Source organism: Patella vulgata, chromosome 6, assembly GCF_932274485.2.
Source record: "Patella vulgata chromosome 6, xgPatVulg1.2, whole genome shotgun sequence".
Taxonomy (NCBI): domain Eukaryota; kingdom Metazoa; phylum Mollusca; class Gastropoda; family Patellidae; genus Patella; species Patella vulgata.
In genome coordinates, this window is record NC_065884.2 from 12665011 (window position 1) to 12688403 (window position 23393).

General features: G+C 38.3%; 1 protein-coding gene across 1 annotated transcript; it reads left to right on the forward strand.

Moving 5' to 3' along the window:
* Nucleotides 1-10987: 10987 nt before the first annotated feature.
* Nucleotides 10988-16035, forward strand: LOC126824262 (sialate O-acetylesterase). Its single transcript, XM_056101695.1, has 6 exons — nt 10988-11019; nt 12656-12741; nt 13272-13402; nt 13855-14012; nt 14704-14899; nt 16027-16035. The coding sequence occupies exons 1-6, from the start codon at nt 10988-10990 to the stop codon at nt 16033-16035; spliced, it is 612 nt and encodes a 203-aa protein (XP_055957670.1).
* The last annotated feature ends 7358 nt before the right edge of the window (nt 16036-23393 follow it).

Below are 23393 nucleotides of genomic sequence, written 5' to 3' on the forward strand. Positions count from 1 at the left end.
AATGCTTCAGATAAAATTTGAAGAAACAAAAATATGTTATAATCCATATATATATAACCTCTGTCGCGTTCGCAAGCTTTTCAGAAAAGTCGTAGAATACTAAATTTCGATAGTGTTCGGCCTCTTACGACTCCAATGCTTCACAACATTCAGTTACAAACTGGTAAAATTGGATATAATTCAAACAAACAACCAAGTGTGATTTTTAACAGTCATTTTAATTGGAATATCGAGTGGGGTTTAACGCCCATTATTCAAACTAGGTCATTTCGGGACTAACACATGGTTCAGTTTTATTTCAATAATTCGCTTCCGCAGTGGGAGGGAACCGGGGACAGGCGACCAACAGGGGAATCGAAGTCACGTCAGGTGATTCAAAGACAGACCTTATGATACAGTGCGCACGTGCTAACCATTGGCCATCTAACTCCCCAGTTGGAATATCAATCTTCCCATCTAAAAAATCTAAAGATATACTAAACTGTCTTCGAACACTATCAAACCCAAACAATAATTCTCAAGGTTAGTTATAAACAGTTTATCTTGTCGTTGTCTATGTAAGAAATGTTAGGGTACCCCACCCTAAATAAATATCTCCAAAAAATAATCACACCACAATATTGATATATCTATAACAAGTCTTAATTTAGTTCCTCCCATTTATCGTCACTAACTAAATGGCCATGTTGTATTTAACAAGGTATAACCATTTAAAGTGCAATAAAATAAATAGACAGAAATCAGACACGACAAGCGGACTCCACTTCCTGGCAATGTTTAATGAAAAATAGGTAACGTGCGCATGGTTTGAAATTAGTCGCGTTAACTCAGTCTGATTGACATTCCTTTTACGCAACATAGCATACAGCTGGGCTGGAACAACAAATTTCAATTTAGCAACACGACAGTTCTTGCTCAAGACACGAGCCTCAGGGATAATAATCGTACTAAGCCATGAGATGGCGTTGCTAACGGCTTAGTTAAAAGAAAACCGTATTTTTTAAAATCTACTGTAACACTATCAAGCTAAACATTATTCAGAACCGTTGACAACAACTTCTCAGAGCTTTATTAGTTGATAGATGTGTAGACATTTTTACGTGTGATGGCTACTTATAGAGTAATAGAAACTATTCGGGCTTATCCACTTGGGAACCCACAATTGAGCGTGAACATTCGCTTTAGTAAGTTCTACTTTTAATATGGAAAATTTGACTGCGTTGGTCATTCTATAAAATGTAGTTCAGGTGAAAATTTACGATTGAAGGAGCCGATATCCGACATATATACTACGTTAAAATTATGTACTGGTTCTGGTCCATAAGAAAGTCATTGATTCTTATCAATAAAATCAAGATTAAGCACGCACAAACGTTTACTTTGTTTAAATATGGTTTCACACAGCTATGTGAAGTGAATTAGTACATAGTTTTCCTCGATATGGTGCTTATAACTATAATTTTACTGGTCACTGTCATCACGGGTAATATTTGAATATCCTTTTTTAAGATATGAGAGAACATTCTAGAGGACATTTGAGGCTTTCAAATTAGAGACCATGTTTTGGCTACTGCAATTCGTCCTCTCTCTAAACGTTGAGGATCAGCTCAAATGTTCAATTATTTAGTTGATTACTGAAAGAGTTAAACTGATTTACTACTCGCCAGAAATTATATTTTTCGATTTTTTAAAAGCAGAGCTGGTAGCTTTGCTCTATTTTGCTTGCGTCATTATACATAATTGCACGGCGAAGACAAACATTTTGTTTAGGAGGTATACAAAATCGTGACTAAATTGGCTAAAACTTTTATCATGTTGTTGTATTTTAGGTAGTGATGCAGCTCTGCGATTTGCAGCTTCTTATGGAGACCACATGGTGCTACAGAGAGGTCCACAAAGAGCTGTTGTCTGGGGTTATGCGGATAAAAATAACGAAAAGGTTACAATTCATATCGAAGGCCATGGGTCGCCAGTTCAAGTAACAACAGCTAATGGAATGTGGAAAGCTAAACTACCTGCTATGACAAGTTCAGGCCCTTTTGTTATCACAGCTTCATCTTCAGAAGGTAGTGTTAGTCTTCATGATGTTCTCTTTGGTGATGTATGGGTTTGTTCTGGACAGAGTAATATGGCATTCGCCATGAACTCGGTAATTTATTTTTCATATTTTATATATTGTATCACCTATATCATATAAAATGTTTTCAGGTCAGTTTTCGTTCCATACGTATCTATTGCATCTTCGGATGAGAGTCGCTTTCCGTTATTCATAGCGGGTGGTAGAGCACGGTAATGGCGACGCAGATTACATTAATGATATGGGGCTGCTTTTTATATGATTGCCAGATACCAGTGGTAACAGTTAGAGGTAATCTCAATGGCCAAAAGTGCCAAATAGAGATCCATCAATCTTTATGGTCGGCAACGCTAGACCACACCGTGCCCGAGCCGTTGTTGATTTCCTGCGCTAGTAGGCCGTTGCTATGCTACCTTGGCCAACCAGAATCCCTGGCCTACATCCAAATGAACATATCTGGGTTATCCGCCAGGCACTACAGCAGGAAAGAAACTTATTAACGCGAGCTCAGCCAACATGTGGTCCAGCCTGGCGGAGTCTACACCAGATATGGACATTTTTCACTGCTTTAGCGTCTCAGTGGACAACTTGAACATGAAATGAAATGAGCTGAATTGAAGGATTTCTGATCAACCACTAGTACTATATTCAAATATTATTCTATATTTTAATAATGTATCAGTTAACATGTGAATAAAATGCATGTCTCAATTGTCAGTGAAAAAAATGTCGATGTTCCTCTTTCTAAATTATTCCAACCCCAACTATCATAAACCTATAAATCTTTAACACACCTGCTGGTCATTTTCAGGTTAGAATCTTGACTTAAATCAATCAAACTGCTCTGGCCCGAGACTCAACTAGAATTCAAACATCAACATAGGAATAGTTGAAAAATTTTATTTTTTTTTGTTGTTGGGTTTTTTGTTTTATTTTGTGTTCAGCAGTATGAAATACATAAATCTTATCCAAAGGAATACACTGACCATCTCGATCGCATGATATAAATGATCGACAACGGTATAGTAACCGTTATATTGCCAAGAACACTCCAGAAGCATTTTCTAACATTTTATTTTCAATGTAATCGCCCACACCTTACAATGACCTGTAATAGATGAATTATTATTAAATTGCAGGTGAATAACAGTGCCTATGAAATAAAGAAAGTCCTGACCTTTGATAAAATTAGATTATTTCACGTCAAAGTTGACGAGTCACCGACACCACTAGTAGACATAAAAACAGCTTCCGCAACATGGGCGCTTCCAACAGCAAGTAAGAAAATGTATTTATTGTATTATGATTTGGATCTATGGGTCTTTGACCTAAATCCTTAATAAAAATAATAATAATAATAATGATATTTGATATCTGGAAGGATATGTATGCGGTTTGTCCAGATTTTTTGTATCAGATGGTTAAATTCCCAATGTGTCATTTTAGCTCTATAGAATTACTTTCAAATTACGATATTTTAAACGATGAATCCCAAGTAGGAATATCAGTCCAAACATGGTTCAATTCCGTTCAGTATTTACAAAGATGTGGAAATTTCATCGATCCAATATGCTGCTCGTTATACAATACGACCGCCTTTTTAAATCCGATTGAATCCAAGCCGGGACATTGCCTAGCATTGGTCGTTTGAGTTTGTGTTCTTAATTAAATATTAAATAATGAATATGCGCACATATTAGCGTCGATTATACCATGGGGAATTTGATAGTTTAGCGAAAAATGGAACTTTAAATGTCTCACATTGAATAGTTTATATATTTACGACGATTTAAAAGAGTGGGAAGGGAATAGAACGATTTTCCTCCTGAAGTACAATCATTGTTATCAACTCTTGGCCCCCGGTGCAACAATTTAGGTCACTCGCCTAATCAAATATCAAGTTGTTGAAATTCATTAATGTGGCTAATTGTAAATGGCGAAAATATATTTCCATTTGTTCCAAGTTATTTATATTTCCGACTGTCACTGTTTATTTCTTGTATAACATATCTTTTGCGTGAAACTCTTTTTTTTTTCAGCCTCAGTTCCGAACTTCTCAGCGTTATGTCTTTTATATGGAGAATACCTTTACATCCATCGTAAATATCCCATTGGTCTGATTGAAACAGCATGGGGAGGTACTCCTATAGAAGCTTGGTCAGGACCAGATGCTATTAGAGAATGCATTGTATACGCTAAGAAACGGTGAGCACTGCTTAAATACGAATAATTAAGGAGCGACAGCTATATTTGTCGATCATGTTATGTCGGACTGGCCCCATTTACCTTTTCAAAAAGAGTTTACCATGATATGTCAATAGTCATTATAGTGTTTAGAATACGTGGGACATCCCTTAACCCAAAGGTAATCGCAATGTTCAAGAATGGATATATTCATTTCAGCAATCCTCAGGACACATCTGTTTTATGGAATGCCATGATTAACCCTTTGCTTGCTACAACCATATATGGTGCTATTTGGTTTCAAGGTAAACTATATTTTAAGATGAAAAGACTAAAGATCCATGAAGCACATTTCAAGCTGGTAGTGTTCCGCTTTGCTTGTTGATCTGCCAAGATCCATCCCTCGCGGATACGATTGAATCCCATTATATCCACCAGATTTTTAACATCACAGCCTTCTCGGTGTCCGGTTTTGGTGTGTTCTTTTTGTTTGTTTAGCGGTGGTGGAATTTATTCATTTATGTTTGCTATAAATGTTATTTGTTAAATAAACCATTTTTAGGTGAGTCTAATTTAAACAACCAATATGCAATTTATACATGCCAGCAGCTCGCTATGGTTAAAGACTGGAGACGCAAATTCCACCAGGCCTCTTGGGGTGAGACAAGTCTAAATTTTCCATTCGGATTAGTACAGGTAATTATGCTAACATCAGATCCACCCAAATAAGCAATCTCTGATATAAACTTCTCGCAAATTAAACAACCAGAGGATTTATCTACCATGCTTAAAGCATTATATCACTTATCATGTAGCCATTAGGTTTCAATGATTTTAAAACTTTTCATTTCGGTGTTAATTCTATATGACTACACCCATCACAAATGTTAAAAAATTTTTAAACACGTTATGCCGGTCGAATAGTTTGAAGATGTGTTTATTATATACTATTCAAAAAAAGTAGGGGATATTTGATTTTGGGGGCATAATACTAAAATATGCAAATGACTACGAAAAAAGTCACTATAGAACCTAACAGAAGAAACATTTCCAGTTACATGTGACGCCCAAACGCACCAATAGCTACCGCATGGAATGCATGTGATGCTTGGGATCATCATGGGGGTCCAACCCAAGATTTGCACGACTCTGACTTTGAATGTTACAGTCATTGTGGCATTGAATTCCAGGGTGGAAACATCAGTTTAATTGTTTTAGTGACCAGAAAACAAATTTTGATATGCGTCGGCTTACCCAAAATGAAAGGTTACGTGCCCTTGGCATGCTACAGATCGGCACAACACAGGCGGTTGTGGCGCGGACGATGAATGTTTCTCAGTCTGTTATAAGCAGGCTATGGTCCAGATACCGTGATACACAATCTGTACAGGACAGACCACGCTCAGGTCGACCAAGGGCGACAACTCAAGCCCAGGATCGATTTATCCGTACCTTGGCCTTGAGAAATCGTGTCATCACAGCAAATCAGATCAGCGCTCGTCTTCAAACAGACACTGGTGTGAGAGTGAGTGGCCAGACGATTCGGAATCGACTGCATAGGGGTCACCTTCGCGCCCGACGTCCTCGCGTGATCCCTTGTTTGAGAGATCATCACATTCAGGCAAGACGTCGTTGGTGTAGGGATCGTCAACACTGGGATAATCGACGCTGGAGCAATGTGATGTTTTCAGATGAGTCAGGGTTCACTGTTGATTTTTTGGACAGACGTAGGAGGGTGTGGCGTCGTCAAAACGAGCGCTTCCAAGACGTTAACGTCATCAGACATGATCGATTTGGGGGTGGTTCTGTTATGGTGTGGGGAGGCATCACTGTTGCTGGAAGAACGGCTTTACATGTTGTTGCAGGGCGTGTTACAGGCCAGTACTACCGGGACAACATCTTGGCAGTCCATGTTGTGCCGTTCGCACGACGTCATGGCCGCTGTTTCATCTTCCAGGATGACAACGCAAGATGTCACAGGGCCAGGATCGTTACAGGTTACCTCCAACAACAGAACATCACCACATTACCTTGGTCAGCACTGAGTCCCGACCTCTCCCCCATCGAGCATGTCTGGGACATGCTTGGACAGAGGTTACGTCAACGTCAACAACGTCCTGCCAATGTCCAAGAACTTGCTGCTGCGTTGCAACAGGAATGGGACAATCTGGACCAAAATGACCTTAGACGTCTCATTAGGAGTATGCCACGTCGGATCAATGCTTGTTTGGCAAACAGAGGAGGATTTACCCGTTACTGACTTGGTTGTGATGCTGTGGTCACTTTGCTGTTTGACCCCGGGTATCATTTTACCCTTATAATGGCCAGTCTGTGCCTTACTTAGTCTAACGATCATTTGGAATAAATCGATGAATGTGAACTTCATTTCATTTTGTCATTTGTTTCTTCGTCAGTTTCATTAGGTGACTTTAATAACACTTAAAAATCAAATATCCCCTACTTTTTTTGAATAGTATATATCATTCTAAGCATATCTGTAATCTGAACCATATAATTCAGTCAGTCTATACATAGGCATGATACACTTTCTCTGATACCATTTCTCATTGGGGAGTTAAGAACTAGAAATGTGCATTGTCCACTTAGGTGTATACAAAAGTATTGCCACCGCACTGAAATACTTCAAGAACCCATGAATTATATCAGAGATCTGTGCTGCAGACATGTAATAATTATATTTTGTCCATTTGTAGCTTGCTGCTAATCGTGCAGATCATAGTATAATTCAGGGTTTTCCACCATTAAGATGGGCACAGACAGCTAACATGGGCTACGTTCCCAACCCCAAGATGCCACATTCTTACATGGATGTGGCAATGGATCTTCCTGATTTTAATTCACCTCTTGGATGGTTAGTCCAGTTTCTTTTACATTGAAATTTTATTTGCTATATGGTCATAGTTAAAACAATTTGCAAAGAATTGATGCGTCTGAAATCTTTTATGACCAGGAACGTGATTTTGTACTTTCAGAATTTAATTCCTTCTGATATCTTTCTGCATGACATCATTTTCGATGCCCAATCTAGCTATTCACAAAATAGCAGAAAAATTAGGTTTAGCAAGCCTAGCTTTGAGTTATCATAGACCATATTCTATATTGTTTACAGCTAAAACTAAAGGTGATCTGTTTATTGAGTATGATGCTGGATATATTGTTTTAGAGATTAGATCAAATTCAATAACATAACAAATATCTAATATTTATTTCAGCATCCATTCCCGATATAAACAAGATGTTGCAGAAAGATTGGGTCTAGCCTCTCTAGCTGTAGCTTATGGTGAAAAGGGTCTGAGTTATCAAGGACCATATCCTACATCATTTAATACAAAAACTAAAGGTCATCTGGTTATTGAGTATGATCATGGACATACTGTTTTAGACATAAGATCAACAGCTGGTTTTGAGGTATGTTTTCTTTTAGAAATAGATTAGTAATCATTCAAATGAAACGAAATTGGGGTTAACGTCGTATTGTTCTGCTCCGACGAGCATACGCCATACAGTGTGCTATGAGGGAAATTTTGCCCGGGCAGTGGGACTACGGGCCACTCTTATATCGAATTCAAACTGCCAAGATATTATTTACGTAAACCCCAATGTGTATATGGGACATCGTATTTTCGTCCCATCCGAGCAACTTTACGTTGTACTAAACCCTCAGTCCTGGGGGAGGGGGCGGGGGGCACACCGGAAAATTCCGATGAACTTTATCGGACAGCACCGGGATCGAACACGTGACCTCCAGTCTAGCGAACCAATGTCTTACTCACTGAGCCATAGCGGCTTCCGAGTGATTTGACTGCTCATCCCCACGTGAATACGTAATTTTAACACGCATATTAATTCCTCCAGAATTATTATTTCTAAATCAAACCACCCAGAGAATCAATGGCATTTGTATGAGTACATCGGACAATGACAAAAGAATGTGCCCACTTTTCACTGTTGATCCAAGCGTAAACCGGTTCTGACCTAACTCGATTCAAGGTGTTCATATAGAGCACGGTCTGTTACTGCTCAAAGGAATACATGTCAATGATGATTTTAATTCCTCCATAGAAGGAATTTTGATCCTCCATAATTGAACCGACAACTCGCCTGCTAATAACTATATTTCGCATAATTTTAAATACTGACTACATAGACTTTGAATTTTATTTTCTAGATATGTTGCTCTAATACCAGTCAAACTAACTGTGCGAAATGGAACACATGGGTTGCTGCACCCGTTTTAACACATCATGGTGCCACTGTTACCTTAAACGTCTCAGGCTGTCAAAATAAACACTGGGTGGGATTGAGATACTCGTGGAGAGAAAGTCCTTGTGAATTTAAGAAATGTTGTGTATATGGACGAGACAATGATCTGCCAGCTCCACCATTTATTAGAAATACACCATTTTAAGAACAATTTTATTTCTAAATTGGCTATTCATTGCAAAGTTGGTTAAACCAAGAAACCTCTTGAACACTATGTGTTTATTATATTTTATGTGTCCTCGGATTTGTTATTCCATTAAGGGATGTGCCGGAGATTCCATGGATGTACAACTTAAACTGAATATAATTTGTCCACAGGCACTACCGGCATAAAATGATGTTAGAGTTATCATCTAAATATTATACAAGAAACACTATTGAATAAATATTATACAACAAAAACTTTAAAAATTATGTTTGTATATTATTTTATGGATTCACCGATTTGTTCCTGCAATTGTGGTGTTAAGTCGACCCCGGGGACGATAACTAGTCATGAGAGATAGTTATATGGAGTTTAACGTCCACTCAACATAAACTAGGTCATTTCGGGGCTATCATAAGGTTCAATTTTATTCCAATAATTCAATTGTGCATAGGGGACTTTGGCAAAGGGGGGGGGGGCGGAGAAAATTCAGTAGATTGGAAGACAACCCCAATCCTTGTCACGCACAAGCAGGGAATCGAAACCACGCAACTTGGGTCAATGACGAACGTTATGATCAAAAGTACACGTGTTAGACCATTGGCTAATCACAAAAACGCACACTAAGCATAATGAGCTTCTGAAATAAGTGACTTGGTGGTTGTTCACAAAGCTGATAAGGCTTAATCTTTCTAGAACATTGTCTACTTGGTACAGCCATCTATTTTCACACAAGGTCGTGAGTTATAAGGACTCGGGTCTTATTTGATTTATAACAGTGCCAGACCGAAGGAAAGGGGGTTCAGTCGGTACATAAATATCTTTTTGACGTCGAGATGGCTTTTAGTCGTGTCACAGAGACTCCGATGCGAACCCCGTTTCGAAGAACCTGACAAGGAACAGTGTCTAGTAGTTCGGATGGAACGAAACAGCGAGGTCGCTGGCAACTGGAATTTGATAGGTATAAGTAGGTATAGCATCCGAGCAAAACTTCCCACATAGCACACTGTGTGGCATAAGCCAGTCTTCTCTAACCCAATCGGTGCAGAACAGTAGGTCGTTAAACCCCATTTCATTTCATTTGACCTTTGCTTTAAGGCTTTTGTCGACTGGACGTTAACCCCATTTTTTCTCTCTCTTATGGCTGTACTTATCTGTATTATACGGACTGGTTGTTTACATGCGGTTCTCTAATACGTCAACCTTGACCTGGCATTATCGGTAAATAACGGACCATTAGTCTTTAGAGTACAGCTGGAATGTCACCATTAATGTTTCTGCTCGTGTTAGCTTCCGTCATCTCAGGTAAAATGCTTTATTACTCGTCTTGAAATATTCTATAACCTCTTTTAGTTTGAGATTTGTGTTAATATACCTATGGATATATATTATTTAGAGCAGTGTTGGGGGGGGGGTATTTTCTACATACCTTACGCCAATTTGTTCACAGATGAATTCAGATGTGCCAACGCGTATTCAATAGCAGAACAAATGACCATCAATGCGCCTAGTTGTATTCCGTAAGCATACTTTAACTGAAAACAGATTAATGTAAAAGAATATAAGATTCTCTACAAATAATGCGCCAATCATCCCCGATTTTGTGTCTTTGAATTCGCCAGACAATTAAATAAGCACTTGATCCTAATTCCATTTTTAGAACATCGTTCTGAGGTTCCAAAAGGCATTTACCCTACCCCATGTCTGAAGTCCATCCATTCATTAACTTTCGAACTCTAACCCAACCCACCAAACGACGAGTAAACCCACTGGGTCTTCTGTGTTTTTTTATCATCGGTTAGGACGGTTGAATTCAACATATTCTGTTTTGGGTGCCATCTGATTCAAATACGTTAAAGGTGTCATCCTGCATTTCATTATAGGTAGTGATGGTGCTCTACGGTTCGCTGCATCATATGGGGACCACATGGTGCTCCAAGCCTCCCCTTACCGTGCTGTCATCTGGGGGCATGTTGATAACGACAATGTTACAGTAGCTGTTTTTGTAAAAGGACACGAGACAGCGCCAGTCTATTCTATATCATCTAATGGAATATGGAAAGTGCAGCTTCCTGTTTGGTCTAGTATCTCTTCTGAAGCACCTTATACAATCACAGCTGCTTCATCTGAAGGAAATGCTAGTATCCACGACGTGCTGTTTGGAGATGTATGGGTTTGTTCAGGACAAAGTAACATGGGTGCTCCCATGAGTTGGGTAAGCTGTCGCATTACCTACTTTGTAGGGGGTCTTTCGCCAACTGGAGGTTCAATAAACATCGCTTATATAATTACTCATAATGCTAGTTTTCACGGCTTGCTGTTTCGAGATGTATGTGAGTTGTGTAAGCTACCAAATTACCAATAGACATTGCTTATATATTTACTCTTAATGCTAGTATTCGCCACTTGCTGTTTGGAGATGTATGCGCTTGTTATGAGTGAGTTGTGTAAGCTACGGCATTACCTACTTTGTAGGGTCGTCTGCCAACTGGAAGAGCAAAGGAATTCGCTTATATAACGTCCCAGCCTTTTGTGTAATCCTTAAGAACAGTTTGCAGATGGTCGGGATTTAATTTTACTATTTTTAATTTAGATTAATAATACGGCATATGAAATAAATAAAGCTTTAGCGTTTGATAAAATCAGGATATTTCAAGTCCACACCTTTGAATCTTCCGTTCCACTGACGGACCTACATTCGATTCAAACCAAATGGACAGCTCCCACAAATGGTTAGTAATATCGATATTTCATAAAAATGTATAAAAATCATTCAATTAAAAATGTAGTTGAGGACAGTATGGTACTAGTAATAGAGAAAGTGCAGACTTTCTGAATCGAAGTTTTTTTAGCTAACACGTGATGAACACGGGGGCCTTGAAAATGGATCACCTCTAACATATGCTACTTTTGCTATAACATGATCCCGGACACTCTCCTTGGGCTCCATACAAATGAAATGAAATGGGGTTTAACGTCTTACTGTTTGCTCCGAACTGGGCTAATGAAGTCGGGCATACGCCATACAGTGTACTAGGATGGAAATTTTGCCCGGACAGCGGCACTACAGCCAACTCTAATATCGAATTCCAACCGTCAAGGGATCTTTTACGTGCACTCCAATGTGTACACGGGACCTCGGTTTTTCGTCTCATCCGAATGACAAGACAGCTGTCCTTGTCAGGCCCTCCGTCCTGCATCACTGACAAGGGAGAACCACGCCGGAAAATATGGGTGAACTTTCTCAGCCAATGCAGGGATCGAACACCCGACCTCCAGGCGGGCTCCATACATCTTGCGTAATGAAAGCAATGTTAAATATATTAATACAGTAATTTAGAACTATTACTTTACTAATCCACAGCGAGTAAACATAGAACGGACATATATTATGTGGAGAATTTAATGCATATAATCGTCATGTTAAAATAACAAAAATGTAACTTTTTACTTATAGAATCTCTTCCTGGATTTTCGGCACTATGTCTTTTGTATGCGGAGTATATCTATAGGCATAATAAACAACCTATAGGTCTCATTGAAACTCAATGGGGTGGATCTTCCGTAGAGGCGTGGTCTGGTCCCGATGCTTTGAAAGAGTGTGAAGAACACAAAGAAAAACGGTAAAAATTGTTGTTAATAGTCAATTTTACCGTATTGTATAGTACTTCCCCTTAAAGATATATTCCATTCAAGCCTAATTGGGTCATCTGTCCGACACCGTCAGTTTCTCAGTCTGCTACATAACATCGAACATTAATGCCATCTGCATATCAATTAATCTAGCTATTTTCATAATAATTGTGTTTCCGGAATCCTGACAGCAATGCCATAATGCATATATGTAATGACCCTAGTTCACGCTGATTAGTAAATGTGGGTTTATGTGGGATAAAACTCTATAAACACCGCCAATATACAGTACTGGGCGGTGAACCCCAACTAAAGCATCTTGCTTTCTTCAGAGGTCCACGAGCCGCTTCCGTATTATGGAACTCAATGGTTATACCTCTACTTCCACAAACTATTTACGGCGCCATCTGGTATCAAGGTGAGTATGGTTAAACTTTAAAGCTTGGTGATTTACAACTTAACATGTATTTCTGATGCAAATATAGCTACTTGAGTGATATTTGATCCTCGTCGTTGTTGGGGAGCTACAGTGTCTAAGTGGGTAAGACGCTGGCTCGCTAGCCTAAAGGTTGCGTGTTCGATCCTAGCATTGCCCGAGAAAAATCATCGGGATTTTCCAACATTAGGGCCTGACAAGGACAGTTGTCTATTCTTTTGGTCCCGTGTATACATTGGCGTGCACGTAAAAGATTCCTAAGCAGTTGGAATTCGATAGTGCCGCTGCCCGGGCACAATTTCCCTCATAGAATATTGTATAGCATTTGCCCGTCTTCATTAGCCCGGTTGGAGCAGAACAGTAGGACGTTAAACACCATTTCATTTCATTTTCCTCGCCGTTGTTGCTCTTATATTATACAGTATTTATTATTCATGGAAAATCTTTGGGAAATCGGAGTTTGTAAAACTCTTACTGATTTTTTATTCTTTTTTCTCTTTGTTGAATTATAGGCGAATCTAATACCCATAATTCTGATCAGTACGCATGCCTCTTCCCGTCAATGATTAAAGATTGGAGACTGAAATTTCATCAGGCGTCCATGGGTGCAACAAATCAGAATTTCCCTTTTGGATTTGTACAGGTATTGTAACTATTGAAATATCATGATACATTTACAGAGGAAGACTTGGCCGCTAACCGGACCGTCGGACGTACAGGTCAGGGGTCTATATCTTAATTTCCACAGTTTTTCTTCCCTAAAATATACTGATAAAATTTACCTACGAAAACCCAACCAAAATATCAACGGTTGACAATCTCTCAGCTCGTATTCAATGGGACCAAAAGCGACATATCTAAGGATTTTGCGTAAAAGATTTATAGGCGAGACTGTAGTGTTTATATTGTCTGTCGAGAATGTTGCAAGATTTTCAGTCTTTGTAAATGAAATGAATCATTGTTGAATCGATATTCAGCTTTCACAATCCCTCAAATGACGACCAACGACTTCAAAGGATGTGATTATTTAATTGATATGTGTCCACGAAACTAACTGAACGTCTAAAATCAAATATTTTGTAATTTCTGTCTTAGCTCGCTGGTAACCAAAATGACTCAAATAGAATAGCTGGATTTCCTGCAATAAGATGGTCGCAAACGGCCAAGTATGGTTACGCCCCAAATCCTAAGATGCCGTACACATTTATGGCTGTAGCAATGGATCTTCCTGATTTTAAGTCACCCCATGGAACGTAAGAACAGTTTATTTTATCATAATTTATAACCGCCTTCATTAGCCCAGTCGGAGCAGAACATTGGGAAGTTAAACCCAATTTCATTATTTATAAAATCCAATTATACGTTGGCATTGGTTCCTATATACAACCCATGGGATTTTAATGATATGATAACGTGTACATGGAGATTGGACACTGGTGTTTCAGTTTCAGCCTATATTCCAACTATATTCCAACTCGGATGTTTGTCCCACCCAAACGGGATTCTTAGCTGGGACTTTTTAGTTCCTTGAACCTCTTGCTTCCAAGATGACGAAATAATGTAGTAGTTTCCAATCCCAGTAGGAGAGAGAGAGAGAGGGGGGGGGGGGAGAAAGAATGTGTCTAACATCCACTCGACACAAACTAGGTCATTTCGGGCTATCATATAGTTCAATTTCAAGAATTCGCTTGCGCGCTAGCGGTCTTTTAGCAGTGAGAGGAAACCGGATGACCCCTTAGAAAACCCCCGAAGTTGGACAGGCAAACCTACTCCTTGTCACGTACAAGCGGATAATTGAAACCACACCACTTGACTCAATGACCGACCTTGTGATGCAACGCACACGCTTTAACCATACGGCCATTCAACCTCCTTTCCCAATAGGATACTTACAGTATACATAGACAATTGCAGAACACGTCAAGTAATTGGTATTTATTTCAGAGTCCATCCTCGATATAAACAAGATGTAGCAGAAAGATTGGGTCTGGCAGGTCTAGCTGTAGCTTATGGTGAAAAAGGTCTGAGTTATCAAGGACCATATCCTACATCATTTAATACTAAAACTAAAGATCAACTGGTTATTGAATATAATCATGGAAGTTCTGTTTTAGATGTAAGGTCTAATAACGGATTCGAGGTAATTATTGTAGCTATTGTAAGCAGCATGAGCTGTCAGTACAGTGCTCGCCCCCTTGATGTTTTTCTCGCACAGTCCAGAAGCTCTGGGTTTTGGGAATTCTATTGACAACTTCTTACATCTCACATAGAATACAATTTCATTTTGTGTATATTGTTTCTCATTTTTACCCTACATCGTAATCTACATTGGAATTCAATTGACCGTTAATCGCCCCGGCATATATTCTTTGTCGTTCAAGTTTATGCCTTTCGCCTTGTATTTACATTGTTACTGGTACTTGTGGGTCGGAAATGTTTCATAAAAAGTGGGTTTTTTTATGTTCTGCAAATATCCGGAACCCTGTTTCATGATAATTGAAGAAGTGTTACTGGTACTTGCGGGTCGGAAATGTTTCATAAAAAGTGGGTTTTTTATGTTCTGCAAATATCCGGAACCCTGTTTCATGATAATTGAAGAAGTGTTACTGATACTTGTGGGTCCGAAAGGTTTCATTAAGTGTCCTTTTTTATGTTCGGCAAATATCCGGAACCCTGTTTCGTGATAATTGAAGATGTGTTATTGGTACTTGTGGGTCCGAAAGGTTTCATTTAATGTTCTTTTTTATGTTCGGCAAATATTGAAAACCCTGTTTCATGATAATTGAAGAAGTGTTACATTACATTTCTTATTCCTAGATATGCTGTTCCCCATCTACTCATCCTACTACTTGTGCAGTTCATGATCATTGGGCACCAGCTCCCATGTCAGCTCACCATGGAACGACCGTCACCTTGAACACCACCGGATGCCATCCGAAATATATAACTGGATTGAGATATGCCTGGAGAGAAAGTCCATGTAAATTCAAGAAATGTGCTGTGTATGGGAAAGAGAATGATTTACCAGCTCCGCCATTTATTAAATATCTCCCATTCTAACTTATGTGTTCAGTTTATCTGTGTACAATGAACATACAGTGGCTGGTGTATAATATTTGGTTAGGGTGGGGTGTAGATCCATGGAGCTTCCTCCGAGAAATGTTTGAAGAATCGGAGTGTCAATGTACCAAAATATAACATTCAACTGCATCAGCTACATCACCCCAATCAACGAAAAGCTCAAATATACTCGTTTCATATAAACAGAATAATTAATGAATATTTTGTACTGTTATGTAGTGGGGGGGGGGGCATCTGACAGTTTGAACATGTCAATGAAACAGCGCTGGCCTTAGGATAATCTAGTCTCCGTGCAGAGTATACAGCACAGGTCCAATTGTTTTCCAATGCAATGATATAGCAGATTTAAGGATACTTGATTTCAAACATCCACTTCAAAACAAGATAAATGGGCACTGAAATGCCAACCGAAAATGACATCAATACAGTAAGGACGTCAATGGTAAATTTCTTTTAAATATTTTGACTCCAAGTAGTTGCGGGATCAGTGTAAAGCCTAGCGCATGGGTCGTTAGGTTTGATAGCTCGCAGACCAGTGGCAAGAAACCGAGTGAAAATTTTGTATGTGCACGGTCAAAAGTCTCTACGGCCAGTCTGCGGTGCTGAAAACACGCAAGTAATGCGTAAGTCTCACGCACGGGTTTATTCAAATATCCCCGTAGTAGCACGCACGGCGGGATGAGAGCTAGGCTTAACCGTGCAGTTTGCCGACCACTAAGTCTTGCTCTGAATGATTTATAATATACCGGTCAATTTGCATGCTAAAATCATGTAATCTCTGATATGAGACTTCACATGATTGTTTATCCCGATGCAATGTCTAAAATACGCATAAAAGTGGATTTTGTGCATGAAATTACTTTATTTTTGATTCACAGATTAGGAAATTTGAAAACTGTAATCGTTATGGTTTATAACCATTTGGGATCTGTTTACGATTCGGGTGACAATACTGACCTGTTCTATCTGCAGCAGTGCCGGATTTATATGAAGAGAAACCCTAGGCTATTCCACTTCTGAACATTTGGTGTTATTGAACAAATGTTGCATTAGTGGGGGAGGGGGTACGGATGGGGGAGAGTAATAAAGTATCGTTCATAATGTGTAAAATAGTAAAATCGTATTTTGTTGGGGGTTTCCCTGGTGGGATTATACTTTATTGTTATCTATGTATATTTAATTTACAATACATACTATTTATATCTGTAAATATATATTTTGGCTCTAGCAAACTCTTTGCTTCGCCTGTATTAAAAGTACAAGTTCAAGTTCAATAAAAAAAAACATTTTCATCTAAGCGGGCTCGGCAAAATAGTGACTGACACAATTTAGTTTTATAACTAAGATGTCCTCACATAATGATTTCCTGAATTTAAGACGACGTGATTTTATAAATTGATAAATTTAACGATCTTGTTTAGCATGGAGAATTCATTAAATAAAACAGTTTATGACGTGTGTTCTTTGTTCTTTGGGGTCGTGGGTTGTTTATTAAAAACTCTTCAAATGCTTGAAATAAATAAAAAGTCAATGAAGTTAGAGCGAACGAATTCTTTGTTCTTGAGGTCCCGGAGCAGTTTATTAAAATCTCTTCTTGTGCTTTTTTTTTGTTGGAAAAAAAATCACTCCAACGTTCAGAAACTCAAACCATACGTTTAAAATCCTTTGTTTTCGGTTGCTGTAGTCGTCTTTAGTTTTCAATAAAAATTGAAGAATACAAAATCATAGGGACATATAATTAAGTGTATTAAACAAAGGATTCTAGCCCCCATTGTTTCGCCTTAAATGTTTGAATGTTATAATCGATTTAATTCTGATGAGTGAAACGTGTAAATCGTCATCAAAAACGCCACTAATGGCGTTTGATTAAGAAGACCGGAAGCTCTGTCGAATTATCGGTCCCAGTTATCAATTTTGCTTTTTATTCGTTCGTTTTGTGTTACTCGGGAACCGGAAGTAAGCAGGTCGGTTTTGATCGTTGCTATGGCAACTGTGCAAATGCTTTTCTGTGTAATTATGTGCCTCTCTGCATATTGAATATTTGCACGTGCGTTTCCCGGCAGCTCGATGGTTCGTTTAAACACACTGTGTTACGTTAGCGATGCACGTGTGCCTTAAAGCCTGGAGATTTCCTGTCTCGTGAGCCATAGGGGATGAGCCTTTATTACAGATCAAATTTATGTGGTGGCTCCAACACCATGATTATCTAATAATTAACATTAAACATGATCACTTTAATAGCCGAGAAAAGAAATCAGCTGTCATGTAATCCGAAAATACCTTATAAAATATTCAACTACTTTTTATTATAAATCACGAAGCGTTATAATCTGCTATTACATATCATTTTATGTGAGGACGTTCATTAAAGTTGTCCCGCAAATCGCCAAGTAACAATCATAAGAGTTTAAAAATTGAAGATAGCTAAAAGAAAAAACATTTTTTTTTTAAGTTTTGTACCTTCTTACGGGCCCTGAGATTCATTCCCGTGATTTGATTTTGTTGTTTATATCTTGCAATGCCTGTGTAGTTTTTGTCGTGTCCGCAGGTTTGTCTTATCCGTTTTGAGGGGTTGGGTGGCCGAATGTTTAACACGTGCGCGTTGCATCATAAGGTCTGCCATTGAGTCAAGTGGCGTGGTTTCGATCCCCGCCTGAACATGACAAGGAGTAGGGTTGCCTGTGTAACCTTGTGGGTTTTCTACGGGTCCTCCGGTTTTTCCTCACACTGCTAAAGACTACGCTCAAGCGAATAATTGAAATATAATTGAACCATATGTTAGTCCCGAAATGATTAATTTTTTACGAGTTAACCCTTGCCTGTCCTTAATAATATAGTCCAGCATCTTTCGGACTGTATTTAATTTTTGATGAGTTTAATTAAAAAAAAGAAAAAGAAATCCATTCTTTATAGTTTTGTATATATTTCTTTAAGTAGCCTGATCCGATCTAGCGTCTTGCGGACTATATTTAATTTTTTTGATGGTGTAGTGTATGCTAAATGTACTCATACTGATTAGTTAACATGTAATTCAGATAAAACCATAATATCCACGTTAGATAATCCCATGGATTCAATCGGATTAATAAAGGTGTTCGTCACAAGATTTCCACAAAACTTAGAGCTGGCACTGGATTGTTTATATCACATATAGGGGATCTTTAAAGAAAATTCTTTAAAGAATCTCAATTTATGTCAAATGAACATTTTAATATGAATATTGTTTGCACAGTCTACGAAGAAAGTCGAGGGTAAGGGGTAACCTTGCACTACACCATACTTCGAAGTGATTGCACGCCGTAAATCCTTTGTCTTCGATGCTTAAAAAAATGCTTGGGGTTAATATAGCCATACAAGCTCCTTCATCGTACGCTTGTTTTACTTCTTTTTTAAACTTTATATTTTTATACAGTGCGTCTAATATGAAAGAGCGCTGGTCGGTCTATATTGGATTAGTGAAAAACGTGTTGAATTTAGCATGTGGCATATTGTTTGATATCAATGTCGGTCAAAAATTAAACATTCAAAAATTTAATTGCCAGAAGTCGAGCCCGTATTTTCTTCACGCAGATTTACAACCAAAGCAATTTTTTCTCAAGTGATACTACAATTTTCAATATGGAAAAAAGCCCTGAAGGACAATAGAGAAGTTGTACAGTAATATACGCAACGTGTTTCTTTTTTGACTGAACCCTCCACGTTGTAAAACTGAATGTGTGTCGTTGAACGTGGCCGAGTCAATATTCTTGCAATCCAGTCTATAAAATGAATGGTTTCGTTAGCAGGGACATCGTCATCTATACAAATAATCTTGTAGTTCTGCTCTTGTCTTTCGTATATTCACAATTAAAATTGCCCCCATGCTGATAAAAACACGTGGCAAATTTTTATACGCTATGTATCGACACGTGTACGCGCGTGTTGACACGTGATATGTGACGTTCAAAAATCTCCTTTACGTGACCGAGAAGTGGGCAGACTGTTAATTGCTAACGGGTAGAACCTAAATGCCAGCTGTTTTCGGTTCAATATGGCGGACAAGTGGTATTGGGGATAGGCAAGAGTTCTATGGAGGGTACGGGTCACGTGCTTACGGTAGGTATGGAAGTCAAATAAAAACCCGGTGGTTTTCACGTCATACAATGTATGGCCGTCCCAACAAAGAGAGTTGATTTCGTTTGATTTTAGGGTGGGGGAATTGGGCGTTTAACCAAAAGTTGGATGGCACAGATTAGAGCCACCAGCTGCATTTAAAGGGTTTTAGCAGCAGGAACAGAGAAAACGCTAAAATTGTCATCTACGCACCATAATTCTCGCACTACTGATGAAGATTTATAATTTTCTGTTAAAGCGACGTTATGCATGACGTTGGTGTCTCTGCCAATTCTAACATCAGTGTAATAATGAATTTCATCCATTTCCGTAAAACAAATAAATCAGACATGAGCCCAGTTGGGATTTGAATTGAAGAAACTAATAATTTAAATCGTAAAATGATATTTATGTGGGTTTAGACAAATGTCTTCTGTCATTGTATAAATGGGAAATTTAAAGAACATCGCGAAATATAAAGAAGTTTGCTTTCATAATTCAGGGGAAAACATTGCAGCTAATGCAAAATGAGCAGTTCCTTTGAAACGTGCTATTTCGACATAAGGTAACTAAAATTTAAATACAAAATAGATCTGTAAAATGAACACATGTTTCTTCCCAATACGGCTCAAACATATGATTAAAAATATAATTATTCTAAAATTTTACATATCGAGGGTTTTTTTACAACAAATTATACATGAATAGTTGTCTCTGATTATTCTGGATAAAGTAGCTCAGAGCGGAAAAGGATATCACTTTTCCGTTACTAAAAATATATATTGTACTTTTGTTGCATGGGCGAGGTTTCTCCTTGTTGTCAGTGGTGCAGGACAGAGGACCTGACAAGAAGCAGTGGCTAGTCGATCGGATGGTACGAAAAACCGAGGTATGCACTGTCTTGCACATAAAAAGAAGCATTGGCAGATGAATTTCGAGATCAGAGTAGGTTGAACACTGTATGGTACATGCCCATCGTCATTAGCCCAGTCGGTGCAGACAGTAGGCCGTTAAACCCTACTTCATTTGCTAGATGTATAAACAGAATTGTGAATACATCTGTCAGATTAATCTATGAAGTAGGACAAAGGGTTGCCCCCTTGCGACCACCAATAAAAGCAAATTACTAGAACAGGATTAAATAAAGCAAAAAAAAAAACAACTGTAAGACATTTCCTTTTGTGATATTATACAAAATAATGAGATAAACTTTGGTTTAAACAATATTTATTTAATTTATATAATTATTTATATACATGTACTTATTTATTTGGGCGACGTTTCGAAGAGTATTCTCTCAAAGTTATCAAGCTAATACACTAATACAAATATTATGATGCTAATTTATACAGAAAAACTATAACAACAATTCCTGAAACCACACAGGACAACAATAAATGAAATGAAATGAAATGGGGTTTAACGTCCTACTGTTCTGCTCCCAAACTGAGCTAATGAAGACGGGCATACGCCATACAGTGTGCTTTGAGGGAAATTTTGCCCGGGCAGCGGCGCTATGGCCTACTCTTATATCGAATTCCAACTGCCAAGGGATCTTTTACGTACACATTGGCGTGCACGTAAAAGATCCCTTGACAGCCCAGGCAAAATTTCCCTCATAGCACACTGTATGGCGTATGCCCGTCTTCATTAGGTCAGTTTAGGAGCAGAACAGTAGGACGTTAAACCCCATTTCATTTCATTTCATTAAATTAGTTGCCCACCAAATTGGTGCAACCCTCAACCCTCTCCTCATACAAGGAATATAAAACATATAATATACAGATCTGCTATATAGTATATGTTTTATATTCCTTGTGTGAGGAGAGGGTTGATATTATAGGATATGCATGTTTTCTGATCCCTTTTCATAAATTTGCATATTGTGGAATTCTATATTAATTTGTATTGTATATTTAACAATTAATATAATAACATTGCGCCTGATTACTTACAAATTATTCAAATGTTCATAAACGCATTGCTACTTCAACGAAATAGGTGTATGTTCGTTTTAGTTTTGTTTTCGGGGCTAGGATTGAGAGGAAGCCGAGTGACCAGGAAAACAACCACGAGGCTGGAAAGTAGTCCCTCTCCTTGTCACGTACAAGCGGAGAAAAAATAGACAATAAAAACATTTCACGCCAACCTTCCTGAAAATCGTCTTTTAAATAAAATTTAAGTTTAGGAAATGTTTACTCGTTTATTACACAGAAAACAGAACGATCCGTAAAATTGCACCGAATATTTTTATTTTGACAAACTAGTCCAATAAACTGAATTTTTTAATCTTATCAAAATAAACAATTACAATTTGTTCAGCCATCCTCCCCGAAAATCATCTTTTAAAGTAGCTAAGTCTCTAACTCAATATCGCTATAATAGTTAAAAAACTAGATAGTGTAAAGGTAATTTGCTGAAAATTTCAGTCAATTTGATCCACTTTGAGCCGAGAAAGAAGCGGGTGAAATTTTTGCATAGTCTCGGTCATCATTACTAAAATCATTAATATAAACAGCATAGTCTCGATTATCCACTTTTTTAAATTTAATTATCAATGGCCGTTAGCGGCATATAGGAATCTAATCCAGCCAACATCGAAGGCTAGCCTTGACATCGAGAGTTTATTATGGTCTGGATAAGTTACTTAATGTCTAATTGATAATTTAGATAACATTTCAGGCCTAAAGAAAGACTTGTAATAAGTAGATTTTGCTCTTGCATAATGCATGTTTAATAATTCGGATCATCTGATTTAAGTTTGACAGAATGCCATATTGTTTTTTTTTATTTAAATATGCATTATGTAAGAACTATATCTGCCTATTGCATGTCTTTATTTTGACTTCAAATATTATATAAACCATTATTCAGACACTTATTTAGGGGATCACGTGGCTAAGTGGGTAAGACGCTGGCTCGCCAGTCTGGAGGTCGGGTGTTCGATACCTGCATTGGCCGAGAAAGTTCATCCAGATTTTCCGGCGTGATGCAGGACAGGGGGCTTGATAAGGACAGCTGTCTAGTCATTCGGATGAGACGAAAAACCGAGGTCCCGTGTACACATTTGCTTGCACATAAAAGATCCCTTGACAGTTGGAATTCGATATAAGAGTAGGCCGTAGTGCCGCTGTCCGGGCAAAATTTCCCTCATAGCACACTGTATGGCATATGCCCGTCTTCATTAGCCCATTTCATACTAAAACAGTAGGACGTTAAACCCCATTTCATTTCATTTCATTTCAGACACTTATTCACATGGCAGAGATTTAAACGGATTAAAACACGGCCGCCATTTAATGATTTAATTTAAATATGTGGAACCGAGGCTAAGCCTCGAATACCAAGTACCGTTGTTACGATAATAAACAATCTATGCCACATCTTGTCAAAACTTCAAACGATGATAACTTCGCTCAGAATAAAGTAATTTGAATGAAATTTTCAATATATTCATTTTG